General features: G+C 34.7%; 1 protein-coding gene across 2 annotated transcripts in view; it reads right to left on the bottom strand.

Moving 5' to 3' along the window:
• The window catches only part of TLK1 (tousled like kinase 1), a 152294-nt gene that overhangs the window by 50978 nt on the left and 77707 nt on the right, over positions 1 to 23609 (bottom strand). For both annotated transcript variants that reach the window (XM_028122422.2, XM_028122433.2), the window contains 5 exons: positions 12053 to 12128; positions 8853 to 8899; positions 6637 to 6732; positions 4859 to 4948; positions 3949 to 4041 (listed from right to left, as the gene is read on the bottom strand). In XM_028122422.2, coding sequence (XP_027978223.1) covers positions 3949 to 4041; positions 4859 to 4948; positions 6637 to 6732; positions 8853 to 8899; positions 12053 to 12128 — 402 coding nt within the window. The remainder of the gene's footprint in view (positions 1 to 3948; positions 4042 to 4858; positions 4949 to 6636; positions 6733 to 8852; positions 8900 to 12052; positions 12129 to 23609) is intronic.

The following is a 23609-nucleotide window of genomic DNA, read 5'->3' as shown; positions in this document are numbered from 1 at the left end:
GATTGCTGGGACACACTCCCAGGAGTTTCTTTGTAAGTAGGTCCCCAGTAATGGATGCTTCTGGTCTGGGAATCAACTTTGAGAACCACAGGTCTAGGCCAATCATGGTGGAAGGCAAAAGACAGTGGCATAATATATTGCAAATGCTAGGAGAAAATATCTGCCAATTTAAATTATATACCTAATCAAAATGTTTTTCAAGGAAAAGGGTAAAATAAAGAGACTCTCAGAAGAACAAAGATGGAATTTAGCAAGAACGAAGCCATTTCATTAGGTGCAATTCAAACAAAATCCCAACAAACTCCGTGTGTGAGACAGTCTTCCTCAACAAATGGTGTTGGGAAAATTGGACAGACACATGCAGAAGAATGAAACTGGACCATTTTCTTACACCATACACAAGAATAGACTCAAAATGGATGAAAGACCTAAATGTGAGACAGCAATCCATCAAAATCCTAGGGGTGAACACAGGCAGCAACCTCTTCCACCTCGACCACAACGACTTCTTGCTAGACACATCTCCAAAGGCAAGAGAAGCAAAGGCAAAAACGAACTACTGGGACTTCATCAAGATAAAAAGCTTTTGCACAGCAAAGGAAACAGTCAACAAAACCAAATGACAACTTACAGAATGGGAGAAGATATGTGCAAATGTCTTATCAGATAAAGGGCTAGTATCCAAAATCTATAAAGAACTTATCAAACTCAACCCAGAGAATAATCCAACCAAGAAATGGGCAGAAGACAGGAACAGACATTTCTCCAAAGAAGACATCCAAATGGCCAAGAGACACATGAAAAAACGCTCAACATCACTCAGCATCAGGGAAATACAAATCAAAACCACAATGTAATACTACTTCACACTGGTCAGAATGGCTAACAGGGCGCCTGGGTGGCTCAGTTGGTTGAGCGACTGCCTTCGGCTCGGGTCATGATCCTGGGGTCCCGGGATCGAGTCCCACATCGGGCTCCCTGCTCAGCAGGGAGTCTGCTTCTCCCTCTGACCCTCTTCCCTCTCGTGCTTTCTGTCTCTCGTTCTCTCTCTCTCTCTCAAATAAATGAATAAAATCTTTAAAAAAAAAAAAAAAAGAATGGCTAACATTCACAAGGCAGGAAATAACAAATGTTGGCAAGGATACGGAGAAAGGGGAACCCTCCTACACTGTTGATGGGAATGCAAGCTGGTGCAGCCACTCTGGAAAACAGTATGGAGGTTCCTCCAAAAGTTGAAAATAGAGCTACCTTACGACCCAGCAATTGCACTACTAGGTATTTACCCCAAGGGTACAAATGTAGGGATCCGAAGGGGTACGTGCACCCCGATGTTTATAGCAGCAATGTCCACAATAGCCAAACTGGAAAGAGCCAAGATGTCCATCAACAGATGAATGGATAAAGAAGATGTGGTATTATATATATACAATAGAATATTATGCAGCCATCAAAAAATTGAAATCTTGCCATTTGCAATGATGTGGATGGAACTAGAGGGTATTATGCTAAGCGAAATAAGTCAATCAGAGAAAGAGAATTATCATATGATCTCACTGATATATGGAATTTAAGAAACAAGGCAGAGGATCATAGGGGAAGAGAGGAAAAAATGAAACAAGACGAAACCAGAGAGGGAGACAAACCATAAGAGACTCTTAATCATAGGAAACAAATGAGGGTTGCTGGAGGGGAGGGGGGTGGAGGGATGGGGTAACTGGATGATAGACATTAAGGAGGGCATGTGATGTAATGAACAGTAGGTATTATATAAGACTGAGGAATCACAGGCCTATACCTTTGAAAGCAATTAATACATTATATGTTAATTAACTGAATTTAAATAGAAAATGATTTAAAAGTAAAAGAAAAAAACAAAACCCACAGGCAAACAGTAACCCATTAAGAAAAATGAGTAAAAAAATATGATTGGTTATTTCTCAGAAGAAACGCAGTTAATAAATATTTTAAAAGATGCTAGAAAATAGAGAACACAATAAAAGATAAAAGACACTGGGGCGCCTGGGTGGCTCAGTCGTTAAGCGTCTGCCTTCGGCTCAGGTCATGATCCCAGGGTCCTGGGATCGAGCCCATCAGGCTCCCTGCTCAGCTGGAAGCCTGCTTCTCCCTCTCCCACTCCCCCTGCTTGTGTTCCCTCTCTCGCTGTCTCTCTCTGTCAAATAAATAAAATCTTAAAAAAAAGAAAGATAAAAGACACTGTTACATCCACCAAATTGGCCAAGAAATTTATTATATCCGATTATAATAAGCCTTAGCAAAGATAATAAGCAACAACATTATTTACTGCCCATTGCTGATAGGAGTGTAAATTAATCCAACCGCTTTGGGGAAAATTTGGCATTATAAAGCAAAACTGAACATGCCATGTACTCTGGCCACGTATCTCTTAAAGCATATACTGTTAAGACAAATTTTTCCACATTTGCCCTAAAAGACATGTACAATAATGTTCTTAGCAGAACTGTTCGTATTAGCAAAAAGTAGAAACAAAATGTCCACCAAGAGCAGAAAAAATAAATTATGGTATATTCATATAATGTCTTACTATATATATAGCATGAAATGAACAAAGGACATGGCAATTCCACATATAACGTTTAGTGAAAACAAGCAGAGCAAAAGGGTACAGACAGCGTAATTTTATGTAAAGTTCAAAAATAAACTGAAGGGTGCCTGGGTGGCTCAGTCGGTTAAGCGTCTGCCTTCAGCTCAGGTCATGATCCCAGGGTCCTGGGATCAAGTGCCATGTCGGGCTTCCTGCTCAGCGGGGAGTCTGCTTCTCTGACCCTCCCCTGGGGCTTGTGCACTCTCTCTCTCTCTCACTGTCTCTCTCAAATAAATAAAATTTAAAAAAATAAACAAACAAATATGTTAAGAATGTATAGATACATGTGATAAAACCGTAATAATAAGGCATAATAAATACAGAACTTAGAACAGTTAATGGTAAAAGAATGTGAGAGAGTGACTGGGATGGGATCAGAAAAGGCAAGCTGGATGTTTCAAAGGTATCGGTAATTGTGGTAGGATCACAGATACGACATTGGTTTTATTGAGTTTTTATACCAATAGTTCTCAATGCTGGCTTAAATTATAATCATCTGGAGGAGCTTTGTTTTGGTTTTTGTTTTTTGGAGGAGCTTTAAAACTACCAATTCCCAAGCCCACATCACATCAATTTAATCAGAACCCCTCACTTTTGGAGTTTAGGCATGGGTACCTTTATAAAGTGCCTCCCACCCTTCCCATTTGGTGATTCTACCGAGCAGCAAGGGGTGAGAACCACTGCTTCTTACCTTACTCACATTATAAGTATTTTCTGATGTGTCCTTTTATAAAGTTTCCATTAAAAATCTCACAGGATTGCAGTAGTTACTTCATCTTGTATAATATCAAATGTCAGGTTTATAACAAAATCAATTACCTTTAAAACTAACATGAAATGGCCATTGGTCTTATGATAGCTGATCAAATAAAAATAAATTTTACAAACTTCCCTGTATTTCTCCAACTGTTTCTCAGTTCACATTTATTTACTAAAGATTTTTTTATGTATTTTAGAGAGAACATGAGTGGGAGGAGCAGAGGGAGGGAGAGAGAGAAGCTCAAGCAGACTCCATTGTGAGCCCAACTTGGGGCTCAATCTCATGACTCTGAGATCAAGACCTGAGCTGAAACCAAGAGTTGGACGCTTAACCAACTGTGCCACCCAGATGCCCCCCTCAATTTACATTTAAAGAGCTAATAATTTTCGCTTTAAAATAGTGATTTTCACGTACTTAAAGCTACCAGCAAAAGCTTATTTTTTCCCAGCTAAAGAATATTTTACAATGCTAAGTATTTCCTCAAGTTTTATTATTTCCAAATAATTTACTCAATTTTCTCCCCCTCCATGACTTATTATCCTTATTACTCTCCAAGACTACTTACCCTGAGCAAGTCATCTATACGACCTTCCTTCTTTTCCAGGTCCTGGTTTTTATTACTTTCTAATGCTGCTAATTTCAGCATTGTGAGATCAGTCTAAAGGAAAGAAAGCTATTTTATTATCTCCATTATACATATCATTGCATGCAAATATAAAACTAGATTTTAGTGCTTGTAAAAACAAAGAAAATATTTGAATCTGTGTATATAAAAGTTATCCCAAAAAAGTCTTAGTACAGTTTTAAGGTTTTAACATCTTCAGAAGTATAAGTTCTATAAGCTTACAAAGAAACATTTAAAAAACTGATTACTAAAAGTTTTAGGATATTGTTATGTTCTTCATTAAAATTCAATATAACCACTGCTTTGTGCTATCAACTCTAGTTGATTTTTGAACATGGCAAAAACTTTCATGAGCTATTCATTGACTGAAAGCAATGTACTTGTAATCCCAGCCTAAAGATCATCCAAAGAAAGAAGTTTTGATGCATGTACAACAGCTTGGACATGACCTAACAGAAAAGTCTAATGGCAATAAACTGGAGTAATAAAGGTGGCTAAGCAAAAGATCTACTCTTCCAATCCCCGTGGTCTGCTATAGTAAAATACAAAAACTGTCACATGTAAAAAGTTAAAATGAAAAACTTAGTACTCAAAATTCATAAAATCAAATAAGCATAAAAGATGTCTAATTTTCAAATGATATCTGTAAGTGTATAGCATATATGAATATACATAGACACCCCAAATGACCTACTTTAATGTTCACTTATGACAAATATAATAGCTTCAGGAAAACATTGATTATATGTATTTGGATGGTATGTTCAAAAAGAAGCAGTAAACAAAAACTGACATGTCATGCTTGTTCTGTTTCTTACAAGTTATACAAAAAATTTTATTTACTATTTACCTGAGTAATTTTAAAGGATAACTGCTTTGGTTGTATAATAGGGTGGTCCCCAAAAGCTAACGCAGTAGGAGAAGGGCTATTCGGTCGAACCTTAGAAAAAGATTAAAATTTTTACATTAGCAAGAAAAAGATAGGCTTTTGCTCAGCAATAACTACTTAACACTTCTTAAGTTTTTATCAGGATAACAACTGAATTAAAACATAATTGATTTTTCACAACTTTTAATCATTTTATTCAAGAAGCACTCATTTTTAGAGTACCCTCCCTTACATAAGGCACAGTGGAAAAAACAACCATATATTCCCTGCCCTCAAACTTACATTCTAGAACCATAAAAAAAATTTTTAATGCTTTCAATCTGTTAAATATATACAGTATATTAGGAGAAATACAGTATTTCAAAACAAAAATATTAAAAACAGATGATGATGGTTCAAAAAGTAAAACTGAAAAGACCCTAATATAGAACTCTTAGCACCAAGGACAATAATGCACATCCATATAGAATATAATATCAGTTTACTGATGAGTTTCATGGTTTATCTAGTTACTAGTTTTAAAACACATCATCGAAAACAGACTATATCATTGTATCAATGCCATCACTATAACTCAAAATTATTGAGTCTGACACTTTATTTTGCATATGGCAATATGATGTAGCCAAGGTACAAAAGGAGTAAGACACAACTAAGTGTGTGTCTACAGGCAAGGCATAGAAGGGGACACTGGAAGTAAAAACAGGGTACTTGAAAAAAATAAGAGCTACTCCGATTTTAAAAAAATCCTTAATTCATTTTTAAATTACTGAAAGCCAATGCTGCTTTTCTGGTTAGACATTAAATTTTCATAAAATAAAAGTAAAGAAAAAAGGAAATCCAATAAGCAAAACAATGCATATAAATAGAACTAGATCTTAAAACACTAGCAACAAACCAAAAAGTTGTAAGATAATTTTTAGGCCCAAGATCCTTCTCCTATGTTGAACTAAAATGATCCAGGAATAGGGCGCCTGAGTGGCTCAGTTGGTTGAGTGACTGCCTTCGGCTCAGGTCATGATCCTGGAGTCCCAGGATCGAGTCCCGCATCGGGCTCCCTGCTCAGCAGGGAGTCTGCTTCTCCCTCTGACCCTCCCTCCTCTCATGTGCTCTCTCTCACTCTCTCTCTCAAATAAATAAAATCTTTTTTAAATAAATAAATAAAATAAAATGATCCAGGAATAAAGGGTGCCTACCTTTCTCTTAAGGAGAGTTAGAAATTAGAAATCAATAATTGAATATGGATTGATACAAGAGTATTCATTTTAGTCCCATAGGCTCGACAGCATTCTTTTATAGAAACTTTATTTCTTGGATATAATTAATTCAGGAAATCTTTAACTTAAGGATCTCACTTGAAGAAATAAAGTTCTAAGAGCATCAGATCATTAAAAAGAATTTAACTGGGCACCTGGGTGGCTCAGTTGGTTAAGCGACTGCCTTTGGCTCAGGTCATGATCCTGGAGTCCCCGGATGCTTGGGACTGCTTGGCAGGGAGTCCGCTTCTCCCTCTGACCCTCCCCCCTCTCATGTGCTCACTCTCTCTCATTCTCCCTCTCTCATAAATAAATAAAATCTTTAAAAAATAAATAAATAAAAAGAATTTAACTCACAGAATGATTTTCTAAAAAGATAAACACAAATAAATATATGTAGAAATTTTCAATGAAAAGTTAATCTGTATACATATACATATAGGTTCAGCAGACAGAAGACTATCTACACATGTGAAAACTTACAGATGAAGAAGGAGTGGAATGTGAATGTGAATTTTGAGGAGAACGGATCGCAGGAGGTATGCCTCTTACTGGACTTGAGCCATTCCCACCTTGGTACTGAGAAAAAAAAAGGAAACATCACTCTTTATTAGAAGAGGTTTAGCTAGATGTTATTTTTGACATGACAATAAGAATTGATTTAAATATATCTTCTTTTAAATTAAATTCGGCAGTGATTTAAACGGGTCAAGAAAAAGGAAAACTAAGGTCAGTTACAGCCGAGTCCTAAAAGACTCGGAGAGAATACTGATCACAAGAATGTGAAAAGACTATGTTTAGTAAAGACCCTTATTTCCTGAACATTCTGACTATAATTTGTTACTGTGGCAGACTCAAGATAAATTAATTTCCCCCAAACAATGAACATATATTATTTTTCCTTCAAATTTTAATACAGTTCTGTTATAAATGTTTGTTGAAGGGGCACCTGGGTGGCTCAGTCGTTAAGTGTCTGCCTTCGGCTCAGGTCATGATCCCAGGGTTCTGGGATCAAGCCCCACATTGGGCTCCCTGCTCAGCGGGAAGCCTGCTTCTCCCTCTCCCACTTCCCCTGCTTATGTTCCCTCTCTCACTGCGTCTGTCAAATAAATAAATAAAATCTTTAAATAAATAAATAAATGTTGAAGCAGTATAATCCCTAATACCCCTAATTTAACATATTTACAAGTAGATATTAGTGAATGTAATAAACCATCTTAAAACAGAATCATCATTCTCAAAATGTTAAAAATCCAAATGTTTGTAAGTACTATATAAAAAATTACACAGCTCAAGTCCCTTCCCTTTAACAGCACAAAATCTTATAAAAATCAATCTTTCTTTTATGCACAACATGCATTACAGTGCATGACCTAGGTACATATGAAGAGAAGCCACCTAATGTATTCTATAGCTACCTCTCAAATTTCTCATGTTTCTTTACCAACAAAAGGAGGAGAAAATTCACTGCTACTGGCTTCCTCTCAGGGTATTAAGAGAAGACAAGAGATGAGGACCTCCTAGTGTATTTTCCTGTAACCTAGGGACTTTGTCTAATTTTTTTTAATCTACAGTGCCTAAGCAGAACTCATGGCACATGAAGAGCATTCAAGAGACTTGAGATTTATTTATCTGAATTGATCCAAGCTTTGCTAAGATTGTTAACTGAAACTAACACTGAGGGACTGACCTCAACTAAAGAGCACTAGGTCAGTAACACTAGACCATGGTCAGCAACAGTTTTACCATAGATTCTGTAAACCCAATTAAGAACAACAATGGATGGTAAAAAAAAATTTTTTTTAATGCAGCCCTTCCCCTGACTGGCAAATTCTGTTCTCATACTCAAGTAAATATAAATATTTTTCAACTAAGTAGATGATGTTTGTTGTTTTAACAATCATATTAACGTCCCATACTGTGAAACTGATAGCCAAAAGTATTTATGTGTAGAAGTAAGAAAATATTCTAGACAGGGTAAGAATCTAAATTTACCACTATTTATTATTTTCAGGGGCTCTTAGATTTCACACTTCTATCATTATTTAATTTCCATCTATAGGGCTCAAATGTTGCCGTGGTGCTATCATTAAGGCTGCAATGACAGCAGAAACAGTTCAAAACTAGAAGCTATTAGACTTCAACTTCTCTTTTTGCTCTTCCTTTTTTTTTTTAAGATTTATCTATTTGAGAGAATGAGGGAGCACACATGCACACGTGCATGCAGAAGAGAGGGACAGAGGGAGAAGGAGAGAATCTTAAGCCGACTCCATGCTAACTGGGGGAGCCCTACGTCGGGCAGGAACTCAGAGTCGGATGCTCATCCAACTGTGCCACCCGGGTGTCCCTCTTTGCTCTTCCATTTAGAATTTGACTTTAAATAGGCAACTTTACATCTCTGGTCTTCAGTTTCCTCATATGTAATATAGAAACACTAATACCTACTGTACCTATCTCCTGGGCTGTCATAAGCAAATATGTGAAAAAGTACTCTGAAAATTATGATGTGCCATTCCAATGTAAAAGTAAATTTTAAAGTTCCTAGGAAGACAGGACATTACTGCTCTAATCAAGTAGATAGTCAAAAGTTGACCTTGTGCTTCAAAGAAATTATTTCAGCCCATAGTAAAATTATAAAAATAAGTATAAAAAATAGTAAAATTATATTAAGAACTGGAGATATTTGTTAATAAACTTACTTCAAAATAGTCACTAATTTTGTGGCCACGTCCCCCAATACTTTTTCCTAAAATATAAAAGTAAAAATTTTTTACAGATTTAAAGTTAGTCATGACTACTTATCATATACTATATCAGAAAAAGAATGTGTTAAACTTAATTTCCCTAATACACATAAAAATCATCTGTTTAATAAAAAGAATGAGGGACACTGAAAAAATTATATTAAGAACCCTCAGAGGGTAAGATGACAATTTCAGAAATCCAAAAATCAAATGACATTTCAATAGTAACACGTCAATTGTTAAAGTTCCAATTACTGGAGAATCAAATAAATAAATGACATTAAAGGATCTTGTTTTTACAACTACATTATTCATATTGCTTAATGGCTATAATTTCATAAAAGCAAATCAATGAATAAAAAAAGAAAAGTGGCAACTGCATAACTGACAAACCAATTTATACCCATAAATAATAAAAAAGCTTTAACACAAAACCATACAAACTAACAATAACATGCTTTAACATGAATGTTACTTTGTAAAATATTTTGATTTTCTAAAAAGTATTCCCAAATTAATAGGATTTTTTTAATAAGACTAGATTTTAAATATTGCTCTTATATGACCATATTGATAAAGTGGGTCCACACAGTTCTTTAATTAAAAGTTTTGCTCTAAAATGGACTCTTCATCACTTTTATAAATTTTGAATTAAGACGGTGCTAAGAAATAGTGTTAGAGATACTTCTTTGGATGAGAGGCACCCACCCTTCAGTGGAACTATATAAAATACATGATTTCTTCATTACAAAGAAAAATTGACAATACCATGAAATCAAAAGCTTTGGATAATACAAACATACACATTTATCAATTCAATACTGACATATTTATTTATTCAACGAATATTTGAGTGATTACACCTATGTGCCAGGCATTATTGAAATGAACAAAGATTACAATTAAAAGTTCAACAACCTTAAATTCTTTTGTGGAACAAGAAAAATTAAGTAAGTACCCAGGACTATAAATGGTACCTAGAAACTTTGAACAACAGTTTTGTACAGGTTTACTTAAGAAGTCAGAAAGGATTGTAAAGGTTTTACAGCTATACCTTGTTTCACTGAATTTCACTGATACTGTGGTTTTTGGGTTTTTTTAAACACAAATTGAAGGACCTTGCATTGAACAAGTCTACAGGCATCATTTTTCCAATAGATACCATTTGTTCACTTCATGTCTCTGTGTCACATTTTAGTAATTCTCACAATATTTCAAACTTTTTCATTATTATATGTATTTGTTATGGCAATTTGTTATCAGTGATTACAACTCACTAAAAGCTCAGGTGACAGCATTTTTCAGTAATATTTTTAAAATTAATATACAATGTTTTTTAGACACAATGCTATTGGCACACAACAGACTACAGTATAAACATACTTTTATATACACTGGAAAACCAAGAAATTCATTTGACTCGTTTATGGTAATACTTGCTTTATTGTGATGGTCTGGAACCAAACCTGTAGTATCTCTAAGGTATGCCTGTATACCCAAGGAATTTTCCTTCCACCTATAACAACTTTCCTGCAGATTCTGAAGAAGGTGCTATTATTTAAACATGCAGAGATGGTTTGGGTTGCCTATCCAGAAGCTATGTCCCTAATTCTTTTTCCCTAACTCGACCCAAACTTGGCTCTGTTAATTCCCTCCCCCTACATACCACATGTAATATCAGGCGAAGCTAACTCCTATCTGGCCTCCATCCTAGTTCCCCTCCCCTCCTGATCAGAAATCCAATTTTGTTCAGGTATCGATCATCCCTTCTCCACAATGCCCACATTTCTAAAAGGAACTTTACCCACTTTCAATTTCAGAGATGGACCTGGTTTTTCTAAGGGCAACAGGACGTATGTTAGACATAACTGGTTAAGGAATGAATGGACTCCTGACCCAATTCTGGCCGACAAGATTACAGGACAGGTTTTCTCTGGACTTGAAGCTTACCTTCAAAGAAAGAGGGGAAAAAACACAGAAAGCCAACCTCTCTCTAAAGCAAATACAAGTGTGAAAGCTCAAGTAAATCCAGTCAAAACTGACAACCATTCTAAATACATAAGAAAATCAGACAATTCTTGTGGAGAGCAGACCACAAAGAAATAAACATGGATTCTTAAAAACATAGGTTGAATCAACCAGCCCAGAAGTCCTAATATGGGACTGCTTTTAAGTGAGTTTTTAAATCTAAAGTTGAAACTATCATAACTAATATAACTTTACACTAAATAAAGCTCCAAGTCCACTAACCACAACCTCGTGGAACTGCACTAAGACCAAAACTGAGCTCTGAGCAGACGGAGATACAAAGTACCACACATCTATAGAAAGATGGTAGAGTGACTTAAATTTCCTTCCACACAGACAGTTGCTGTGAATATATTCCTTGATGCCAGTGCCACATGTAAGTACTAGTAAGCCATGGGTTCCTGGCTCCAGTCCTTAAAGCTAAAGAGCGGCTCCAAAACATGTAATCATATGTATAAAGTCATTATATATGACTTAAGAGCCAATTTATTGTATTTAATTTTAAGTGGCCAAATTAAATGACAATACTATTTTGTTGTCCATTATAAGAGTTTTGTAGATGACTTGAAAATCATCTTCTTAGCCTATATCACAAAGGGCAGGTATGTAAGAAAGAATGAAGAACAGGTATAGAAAAAGATGATGCTTTAATAAGCATCTCAATCATTTTTATACAGTCTTTTTCTTTTTTAAATAAAAGGAATAAGCAAGCTTTCGGTACCTGCACTTTAAAGTGACATCTAAAGTTCCTATTCAAAGACAAGAAGCCATTTCAATACTGTAATTCAGATAAAGAAAGAAAAATGAAAGGTGATAAGGTAATGTTTGCCAGGTTTGGACATGACACTTGCCTTTCTAATTCTCAAGTAAAAAAAAAAAATATATGGGAAATGTCAAAAAGCCTAAAAACAGTAATCATACACTACCTGTGGTACAAAAGATTTCAATTTCATATTATTCTTTCTTACGGGAAGTACATTTATGAACTCTTATTAATGCATAAATTTATAATAGCTATAGAAATGATAAAAACACAATATTACTTTTATAGTTAAGCTAGTTAATTGATTAACAATCAGACTAATTGTAAATACTTATTTAGCTCTGAAGGATTCTGCTTCACTTACCCTGACTACTTTCATTCTGGTTTTCTGCTTTTCTCTTTCTTCCTCTGGATGATTCCGATTGTTTCTTCTCTGGTGTCTACAGAAAGCAAGTTAACAGAATTTAAAGTTACAGTTTTTACATATACCATTATTACAGTCAGTATAAAAATTATTTTTATTTCAAAACAAAGACTATTTTGTTCATTAGTGCTCATGCGATGTAAATGTATAGTTACCTATATACAATTTATTTAAAAGATGAAATTTCCTACTATGTAAATTTTAAATAGTCAAAGTATAGAATCCCTTGTAAATATTACTTGAAATTCACATTTATAGAATATGACTTGAGATGGATGAAAAATCTGAGAGTAAGCAGCCTTTTAAAGCCACCCTTCACTGGATTGGGCAAAACACAATAAAAACAAGTAAAGAAAAAAAAAAACCTGTGTTTTTCCTATTAGTTTTCTATTATTCATACATATTTAGTTTATAAAAGTAAACTTGGATGAAAAGAGCAGAACTCAAACCCCAATATATATATACAATCCCTACAATTATTATCTAACAATGAGAGCAAATTCATAGATTATGCTCTAAATCAGGGGGCAGCAAACTACAGCCCAATGGCCAAATCTGGCTAGCCACCTGTTTCTGTAAGGCCCATTATCTAGGCATGACTTCTACATTTTTAAATAACTGAAAAATTTAATAATTAAAACAATATTGTGATATGAAAATTTTAAGAAATTCAAATTTCAGTGTCCATAAATAAAGTTTTATTGGAACACAGCCACACTCGCTCATTTAACGTACTGACTATGGTTGCTTTCACACTACGACAGCAGAGTTAGTTCCCAGAGAGACTATATGGTCCACAAAGCCTAAAACAACTGGCTCTTTACAGAAGTCTGCAGATTCCCAACTCTAGGTGATTGCTTATTCTCAAATTAGCGTTTTCATCAGGCTAAAATTAACAAGTAATTTTTGTGGAGTCTGACAAGCTGTTGTGCTTAAAAATTAAAACTAAGAGCAAAAAGCACAATGCAATGGCACAAGGCCCTCAAATTCTAGAAGCTTGGCAAGTATGTCTGGTGCCAGAACAAAGAATGTTTGAATGAATGATACAACTTAAATCTCTAAAGGCAATGCAGTCCCCAAACAAGGGAAATAATCCATATTTTGTTGTGTCTGAGTAACCTATGATTAAACAGTAAGAATGACAACACATAACCTAACTTGTGTTGAGCATCTATGATTCCTCTTTAGTACTATCATGGGGATTTTAAGTTCTCTCACCCCCATTTTGTCAACATGATAACAGATTCAGAGAGGATGAAGTGAATGTTCTAGTGTCTGAATTCTTTTAACAACAGGAGTTCTATCATCTCCCCATCTTACCCTCCCATTTCCTCATGCCTAGCATACAGTTATCACTTGATAAATACATTAATGTTAAGTAACTTATTCAAGGTAACCAAGATTTAAATCAAATTCAATTCTGCATTCCCAAGGCCTAAATGCTCTTTTTTTCTCTATATGACAGACTACATGGCCTGTATCAAGAACTGAATGAATCAACAATACAAAAATATTTCAAAATTTTATCTAGTTTGTAAATAAAATTCATTATGTCCAATAAACTGCCTACATGTTTTCACAACACAAACCAGAGATCTTAAAGAAATCCACCCTAACTGGCGATCTACTCAGGAGGTAGACTGATGTACCAGCAATTTAGGGTAAATAGGTCATTAGTTATCAGACTCAGACAAATAATCTTTTATTTTCCTCAAAATAAAATAACACCAAATTAAAAATTCTAAGCTAACATTTTTATAAAGAACCTTAAAATCTATCTTAAAAGAGGATTCCCAAATAATATTTATTCACATCCTTCCCTAATCTGTTTAAAAAAAATGCAATTTAATATCAAGAAAATACGGTTTTTCACAACAGTTTAATGTTGTACTAATTTTTAAGCATGACAGGATCCCATCTAAATTCCATCTTAAATCTTGACTAGCTACTTTTGAATAAACAACAACAGAAAATCACACAAAATAACACAATTCTGAAAGTTATACTGGAAACATTTTCTAAATGGTTCTGTATCATTTTCTAAAACATATTCCAAGGAACAGTGGATCATTTTGGTTGAGAGGCTACATTTTAAATGCAGAGGACAGCATGATGGTTCAACTGGGGTGAGCAAAGTTAGATTTATTTACCACAAAGCTTCTAAATGATAACATTCACTGGCTATCTCCAAAAGGGGAATGGGATGGAAAGTTACAGTGTATGAAGAAATTCTCAAACTTATTTGTAATAACATTCATTAAACACTTTATTGAATATATATTTGAAGATATTTAAGGTCTTTTTTTTTTTAAGACCTATAGATTACTTAAGGAAAAACTTTGAGGCAAAATTTCCCTACCTAAATTTTAAATTTAATGGAATGGGGAAGTGGGACAGTCCTTTGAGGGAAATGTCATTTTGTTAAAAACAATGAATGAGAAAAACCCAAATGCGTAATTATTACAGTTGAAAAAAAAAAACAGAAAGGCCAACAGGTTTACCTCCTTTAAACCGGAGAAGAATTTGAGAGGGGAAGGAGAAAGGATGACAAGATTAAAATTAATTTTAAGACTATAATGTATGACTAATGCAGGTAAAGAAGTTGGAAATAGGTAATAAAAAACTGAAAAGTTGAACAAAATATAAAACAAAAAAGGAAAACTGAGATATAAATAAATTCACCTATAAAGTAAATGTTTCCATTATGAACACACCATATTCTGTCCCTTCCTATAAACTCTAATCTTTTTTCACCCATGTCCTAATATTACCACCTCATTCCTTACTCTTACCTCAGATTATTTTAGACTTGTTCTGTCATCCCAAAAGAACCATAATTTCCTAAAAAGCAAGTAGCATGGGTCTCTGAAGAAGCACAGATTGAGACTAAGAATCAAACTCTGGGTCCATTATTTACCATAACTCTCAGCATGTTATTTAACCCAAGACTCCAATTTTTCACCATTTTTTTTTATGGTAATCTCTACGCCCAACATGGGGCTCGAATTCACGACCCCGAGGATTGAGTCACATGCTCTACTGACTGAGCCAGCCAGGCACCCTATTCTCATCAATTTTAAATGTGGTAATACAGGTATAGGATTGTGGGGATTATATAAGAAACACACCAGAAACATACTTAGTACACCATATGGAACAGTTGTGTACTCTATAAATGTCAGTAAGAACCAAGTAAATTTTCTTATCTGAATGGCTATCCTATTATTCCAAATATCTGTGTACTTTCCTTTTTCAAAACTTCAATCACATGTTAAATGATTAGCAGTTTCTTCCCAACAGCTTATAAATAACTTGTAGGGCTTGCAAAATAAGTGATGTTTCCTGTTTAAGGTCCCACTCAACTGTCTTCTCAACTATAAGCCACAGAACCAGCAGTCTAGGCCCTAAATATTATATCACTAACCTCAGGGAAAGGTGCATTAGTTTTTTGTTTGTTTTAAATTTAAATCTGAACAATACCTATATTAAACAAAACAAAAATTCTCAGTGAAGGTTCTGCTAACAATTCCCCTGAGTCACTCATTTCTACATGGATTTGGGAATTTAGAACCTTGGGGATTTAGGATATGCAGAAATGTACCAAATATTTAATCTCCAAAATGGCTTATCAGTGAAGAAAGATTCAGAATGCTATCTGTGATTTTCAAACTGTACTCCCAAGATACCTTAGGAAAGGAGGTGTACCTCAAAAGATGTTAAGAGGAAAAGGGAAGGAAGGAGCAGGGGGCTGAGCTAAGGCTCTAGCCTAACAAAGACACAACCCTATCCTACCTCTACCTCCATGCTTGCAAACACAGCATCCCTCATTTTAACACACTGAGGTCCCATATTAGACTTACTATGAAGAAAGAGAGTTCTATGGCTTAAAAAAGATTTGAAAAACCACTGATCTTGACCAGTGATTTCCTAGAAAATCCAAGGGACATCAACCAGGCCAGCTTGGCATTTGCACAAGATGTAAAAATTGCACATGTTGCATATTTTACAGAATGTTTTCAAGCTTATTACTGCTCTTGCTGATGCAGTCATTTCTTTCTTTTTTTTTTCATCAACTATTGCATTACAGTTTACCAGAAAATAGAAGGCAAAATAAATATGGAAAGCAAAATAATATGATATGGCTTTATTTATTTTTAAAGACTTATTCATTTGAGATAGAGAGTGAGCACAAGTTGGGGGAGGGCCAGAGGGAGAGAGAGAGAATCTCAAGCAGACACCACGCTGAGCATGGAGCCCAACGTGGGGCTCCATCTCACAACTATGAGATCATGACCTGGGCCGAGACCAAGAGTCAGATGCTCAACTGAATGCACCACCCAGGTGCCCCTGATTTGGCTTTTAAAGTAAAGATGGAAAGACTATCAGAATTATAAAAAGTCAAAGAATTCTGCCATACAATGGAAGAGTGGTTAGGAGAAAATGATGAAAGCAGAGAGTGGTACTATTCAAATCAATTTAGCTTTATAAATGCTAATTTGTAATCATACCAAAATCCGAATGACTACTCTGGCATTTAAATGTTCTAAGATATTAGTAAGAATTTACATGGTATTTTCTAGCAGTTGAAAAGTATGTTCAAAAAAGAAAAATCTAAACGACTCAAGAGGTGACAGTGATATAATTAAACTAATTCTTCTATTTTATTTGGAATTTAAGTCAGTGATTATTAAACAAGGTTTTCAAATCTAATATGGGATCTTGTTTTATCTGGCTCCTTGACCTATTTTTAAAATAAAAATAAACGTGTTTCTTCAATGCAAATAAGACAAAATATTAAAAAAAACTACCATCTTAACACTGTCACAGAAGGAGGGAGATAAATCAGTATGGATTGTGCCATGCTAACAGATAACTACCTTGGTATCAGCCTCCAAATAGAGATACTTAAAATTATTGGCATAAATGCAGTATAGGAAATTTTAACAGTATGTGAAAAGATACCATCACAAAAGAGGAGGGAGTGGATGTTAAAATTTCTTCTTTTTTTTTTTTTTTTTAAAGATTTTATTTACTTGAGAGAGAGAGACACAGCGAGAGAGGGAACACAAGCAGGGGGGCATGGGAGATGGAGAAGCAGGCTTCCAGCCAAGCAGGGAGCCCGATGTGGGGCTCGATCCCTGGCCCCTGGGATCATGACCTGAGCCCCAAGGCAGATGCTTAACAACTGAGCCACCCAGGCACCCCTAAAATTTATTCTTTACCTCTACCTTAAGTACAATTCATTAGCCCTGGCTGGAAAACAAAAAGAAAAGTCAGAGATCATCATCTCTATTAAATTACTGCAGTTAATAGACAAAGATATATTTAATCTCTTCCCATTAAATGAGAAAATACTTTAAAAGAGAAAGAAAAGTGGGGCGCCTAGGTGGCTCAGTCGGTTAAGCATCTGCCTTCGGCTAGTTCATGATGCCAGGGTCCTGGGATAGAGCCCCACATCGGGCTCCTTGCTCAGGGGGGAACCTGCTTCTCCCTCTTCCTCTGGCCCTCCCCCCTCATGCTCTCTCTCTCACTCTCAGATAAATAAAATCTTAAAAAAAAATAAAGTTACTCTATTATTAAATAATATCCATAACAAAATATTCAATCCTCCATCTTGTCAGAATGTATTTTTTTCCAACTGATTCATTAAGGTACAGATTGGTTTCAAAAATACAACTCACTGCCCTATTCCAATGATTCATAGTTACTCAGGTATCAAATTTAAGGTCACTGTACTCTGAACAAATGGCATGACAAACTTTTTTGCCTGAAGCTGGTAATGCCAATGTTCAATTTTATTCCATATTTCTAAGCAAAATTTGTTGAACTAGATGTAAGACAGGAAAATGCTGGAGAAATCTGTTACTTTAATGGCACATATCAAAACCGCACTGAACTAGAAAGGAAAATCTGGAGCTTTATAAAAATAGTCAATGTAAAATAGATGTTCTATTCAAGAATATCAAATGTACAAGATACTGTTTCTTCCAACCTTTTGCTATAAAAATTTGGTTAGAATAATGCACTGTAAGAAAACTAAAATTCTATTGTAAAAATTTCCTTGCTGCTTTGCATCCAATTTACATTTAGCTAAAACTATCATGAAATATGTACATCCTAATTCAAGGATTTTGAGCTGGCAGGACCTGAAATTCACAGTCTGTCTCTGCCCAAGAGTCAAAACTTTAATATGGAGAACTATTATTATCTGGAAATGTTTGCTTGAATCTTTGACACCTAAAAGATCTTTGTTACATTGCTGATTTCAGTATTTAGTATAAAAAGTTTATGTATGCAATATTTTGGGATCTTATTAAATAAGAGCATTTCCTTGCTGTTTGAAGTAAATCCAATCAACACATCAGCAATTTTGAGTATAGTATATTTTTTGTTGTACTTCCTTTATTATTTAATAATATGTATGATCAAAGATGGTAGAGAGCCAATAAGATAAACTTGGGTAACTACCCAATGAAAATGTGTGCTTACAGGTTACTTAAATTGTGCCTGCTCACATCATTTTTAAAAGCCCGAATGATTTTTTACTCCCCTCACAAATAGACAATATCCACAAGCACATTAGCACCTAAAAGAATTATATACTACCACAATCTTACTCTCAGTTTTTAAAAGCTACCTTAACTTGCCATCCTCACAGTCTGACTTCTCAAACTCCTATGGTCTGGACCCATTTTAATTTGCATTCATGTATGTTTGACGGAGCATACCAAGTCTTCAATATTGATGAAATGCAATTTTATTTGCCATTTTCTTACAATTCACAAAGTGTAACTATTTCTTGGCATTTTCCCCCTTCTCTGTTTCCCTTGAAGCCTTTATTTTTGAATAGTATAAACCAAAAATTAAAATAAAGTTGGACTTTCTCTCCTATTCATATGATCTTTTAAGTTTTCAAATCATACAATCAGAATAAAACAGACATATAGAGCAACTGCTGTGGGAGGAAAAAGCAAATTTTCAAGATAACTTATTCTGGAAATGTTGGCATTTTGAGAGTACTTACAATAGTAAAATTTAGAACAGTGATTTCACAACTTTTCTCCCGGTGTGACACTCATGATGGAGTAAAACATACTCCTGTATGATATCTCTATAGACATTTCCCTGAACATGAATCCCTAGATCCTTAAACAATTTATTTCCTTGGGATAGACACTTTTAAGAGTAAATGTTGTGTCACAGAATATGCATGCTAAAGATTTTAAACATATTGCCAAAGTGCATTTTCAAAGGCAGTACCAATCTACACTTTCACTGTGAGAATGCCCACCAATCTTTAAATATCTGTCTACTTGATGTGTTTAAAAAAAAAAAAGGTGGTATCCCATTGTTATTCTCTATAGCAATGCATATATAACCCCAAAAAAGTGAGGTTTTGTTTGTTTAAAGATTTTATTTATTTATTTGACAGAGAGAGAGACACAGTGAGAGAGGGAACACAAGCAGGAGGAGTGGGAGAGGGAGAAACAGTCCTCCCACTAAGCAGGGAGCCCAATGCAGGGCTTGATCCCAGGCCCTGGGATCATGATGTGAACCGAAGGCAGACGCTTAACCACTGAGCCACCCAGGCACCCCAAAAGGGAGTTGTTTTTTTAAAAGAAATCGTCCTATCATTCAAATATTAGCATGGATTCTCAATGTCACTATACATCATAATCACTTACAAAGCTTTTATTTAAAGCTCATGCTGAAGTCCCCATTCCAAAATTAACCATCTCTGGAGAAAGACCAATGGAATCCTTACTTTTTAAAGAGCTCTGGGGCACCTGGGTGGTGCAGTCAGTTAAGTGTCTACATGGAGCCCCATGCCGGGCTCCATGCTCAGCTCAGAGTCTGCTTAAGACTCTCTCTTCCCTCTCAAATAAATAAATAAATCTTAAAAAAAAAAAAAGAGCTCCAAAATGATGTTAATGAATTAGCAATAGGCCATCTATATATACTGTAGTAAGTCCTGTCTATTCCACAATGGAAATTGTCTAAAATTAAGAAATTATTCTTGGGGCACCTAGGTGGCTCAGTTGTTTAAGCATCTGACTCCTGATTTCAGCTCAGACCCATGATCTCATGGATCGTGAGATAAGAGCCCCATGTTGGGCTCCAAGATCAGTGGGAATCTGCTTCAGATTCTCCCCCTCCCTCTGCCCCTCCCCCCACCCACATGGGGGCACTCAGGCACTCTCTCCCTCTCTCAAATAAGTAAATCTTTAAAAAAAATTATTCTTAATATAATCTTCTATTAAAAATTAAAGACCCAAATTGTGGCATACAGCAGAAAACTCATTAGGATATAAGAAGTCCAATGGTTGTCATGGTTACTCTGTTATTTTAGAAAATGAGAATTAATCATACTATGCTCTGCTGACATAAAAATATATCTAATATTTTTAAAACTCTACTATAGTATAACATACCGAAGCCAAATTTCTCAGTAATATCAGCTTGTGCTGACTGCCCTTAAAAATCCAGACTAAAAGCAGTATTTATCAGATAAAATATTTGTGAAATGTTGTTAGTCCAGGGATATCTTGGATTGGCAAATTTGATGTTACTATAAATCATCTTAAATCTAAATATTTCCAAAAAAGAATACTTTTTTTTTTTTTTTTTCAAAAGACTAGCTAGGATCATTTATCTAACTAATGAGTTACACATTACCTTAGTCAGTTATACAGAGAGAGAAAAGCGTAGACACAGTAGTTGAGAGCATCACTTTGAAACAAAACAGATACTTTGGAATTAGAATTTTGACTGTTAACTTACTATCTGTAGGCAAATTAATTAACCTCTCTAGGCTTCAGTTTCCATACTTAGGAGATGCGAAATTTAAAAGAGCTGTAATCTAGCTCCATAGGTAGCATGCTCAAACTATTATCTCTCCTTCATTAATGGGGTGGTTCTCAACCAGGGGATATTTGGCAATACCTGGAGATACTCTGGATACCTGGAGTCACAAGTGGGGAGGGGAGGTTGGGGTGGAGAGAGAGTGAGCTACAGATCTCTAATGTGTTTGGCAGAGATGCTGATAAACGCTGCATTCACAAGACAACCCACCACACCTCAAGAATTATCTAACCCCAAATGTCAATAAGGTTAAGGTTAAGGAACCTTGCTTTGATGAATATGTAAGAATCATTTGTAGTTGTTGACACAAAAACTACCTGTATAGTATGCTACAACTAAAATGATGTTAGATTTATTCATCCAACAAATATTTACTGAGCATATACTATGGTCAAGCACTATACCAGGTTCCACTTTAAAAGTATCTTAGAATGACTTGGCATTTTAATCTTCCAATCTTATTTTCATCAATTAGCTTAGAACGTTCTTGTTCTAAAAAACCAACCAACCACTGACACTAAATGCATTTGTATAAAGGGAAACATTTAACAGCTATTTATTTCCCGGCTAAGTAAATGGGTTATAGAACATTATTTCAAGATTTCATGATTTATAATAAAGTGAAAGATTATCTACTCGGAGTGTATCAGAATTTCCAAGCAGGAAGTTCTTTCTCCTTTGAAAAAGCTTCCCATTTGACTCTGACACATAGTCCGCCACCTTTACAGAAAAAGAAGCAGAGAGCCAGTATCAAACCCACATTTGGTTTCCAGCTCACTTTTCCTTCCAGGACACTAAGGACATATATATTCAACCAAGACAGACCCACTTCCTTTGCTGTGAACTCTGTCCTATAACATATGTTAGGGTCAGACACTCTAACTTTTAGTTGAATATAGCTTCTATAAGAGCATGTCCTTTAATGTATAGTGGTAGAATTAAATAAATATAGTTTTCTCTTTTTAAATAAAAGGAAATTTTACAAAGTAATTCCAGATATTTCACAGGAACTTTTAAATCTTTTAATTTAAAAGGATGATTATTAGTCTCATAAGGGAGAGAAAAAAACAAACTTAAATCCTCTAAGGAGAAAATGTCTTTATTACTGTTTTGGATGCACACAGATTACTCTCCTTCAGGAGGACACCGTTATTACGCATTATATATTATATACAGCAATACTGTTATATACAATGTCTTAGTAAAACAATTAACATAGTAATACTTACTAAGATTTTTGGTTTGGCCTACCTAACAGAGTAAGAAGTAATGAGAAAATACTACCAGCACAAAGATAAGAAAAGATGGAGGAACCCATCAAGTAGAATACCACAAAAATCATTTATCAGGCTAAAACATTTTAGAGAAGAATGTAGGCAGCAAGATACAAAGAGTATTTCTTAAAATTGATGAGGGCAATGAACTAGTTTTCTAACAATCTTGAGGAGCTGAACAGATTTAAACAGAATAAAGTTTAATATTAACAGAATTAAGTTTAATAATTTAATAATAATAAAGTCAAAAACAAGGTAATTCACCTAGGGAAGGAATAGGCATGAAAATGTAACTTTCAGTGATACTTAACTACACATCACTAAACTCATTTTTCAAGTTTTCTTCTTTCTTACTGGGTATTCAGACTAAGACATTAAAAAAAAAAAAGATTTCTCTGGATTATAACATAGACAAGTAAAACTTTAACGAATTTTTTAAAAAATCTATCTAAAACCTAAAATTTAAGGTCAGTTTTACCTCTATTTTCAAATAGAATCATAATTTCCAATCAATCTAGGATACCTAAGTATTCACTGAGCAAACATTTAAGCCAAACACTATTAAGAGGGCAAAAAGAAATTATAAAAAGTACAGATGGGTATGAGTAGAAACAAGATAAAAACAGGAAGTACTCTTACCACTCTAATTCAGCCAATTTACTAATATCAGAAGATAACCCATTTAAATCAATTTATACATGTGTATGTGTAATTTTTAAATACCTACTTCAACAAAGGAGATTTTAGGTTAAAAATAACCTATTAAAGAACTCTAAACAATTACCACTAGTCCTAGAAATGGAAATAATGCACTCCTAAAGTCAGGTCCAACCTAGTTTTAGGTCTAATTCCCTGGTGTTCTTAATTTCTACTTCATCCAAAATATGAAAATAAGAAACCATACATAATGTGGTCCTTTGAAAATTTTTCTTAAAAAAGAAAAAGAATTAATGAAGAATTAATAATTCAAACAATCTTTAATACCAACACTTCACCTCGAATGAGGAAAAAAAAAATCTCATTTAGGTTTCAAGACCACTTCTAGAAACTTAATTCAAATGACAAAGTTAATCAGAACTTTCATAAAATGACCTTCATTAATCAACATTAGAGGTAAATTAAGACAATCAAGGGACCATATCATATTTTTCTCTCATTACAATCATTACAATTCTGAAAATGGATCTAAGTTTAAATGTCTAGATCCAACAACTATCCTAGCTTCCATATATCTGTAATTAAAATCCTTAATCCTAAATATCTCAGAAATCAAATGTACTTGGACCAAAAATAAACAGTAATTCAATGTTAGTGGACAGAGGGTTAAAGAACTGGTAATTAATTACTCAAGAGGAAGGGGG

The sequence above is a fragment of the Eumetopias jubatus genome, unplaced genomic scaffold (assembly GCF_037043125.1).
Source record: "Eumetopias jubatus isolate StellerSeaLion01/CBP00866 unplaced genomic scaffold, mEumJub1_p1.0 scaffold_3, whole genome shotgun sequence".
NCBI lineage: Eukaryota > Metazoa > Chordata > Mammalia > Carnivora > Otariidae > Eumetopias > Eumetopias jubatus.
This window is presented reverse-complemented; position numbering and strand designations above follow the sequence as displayed.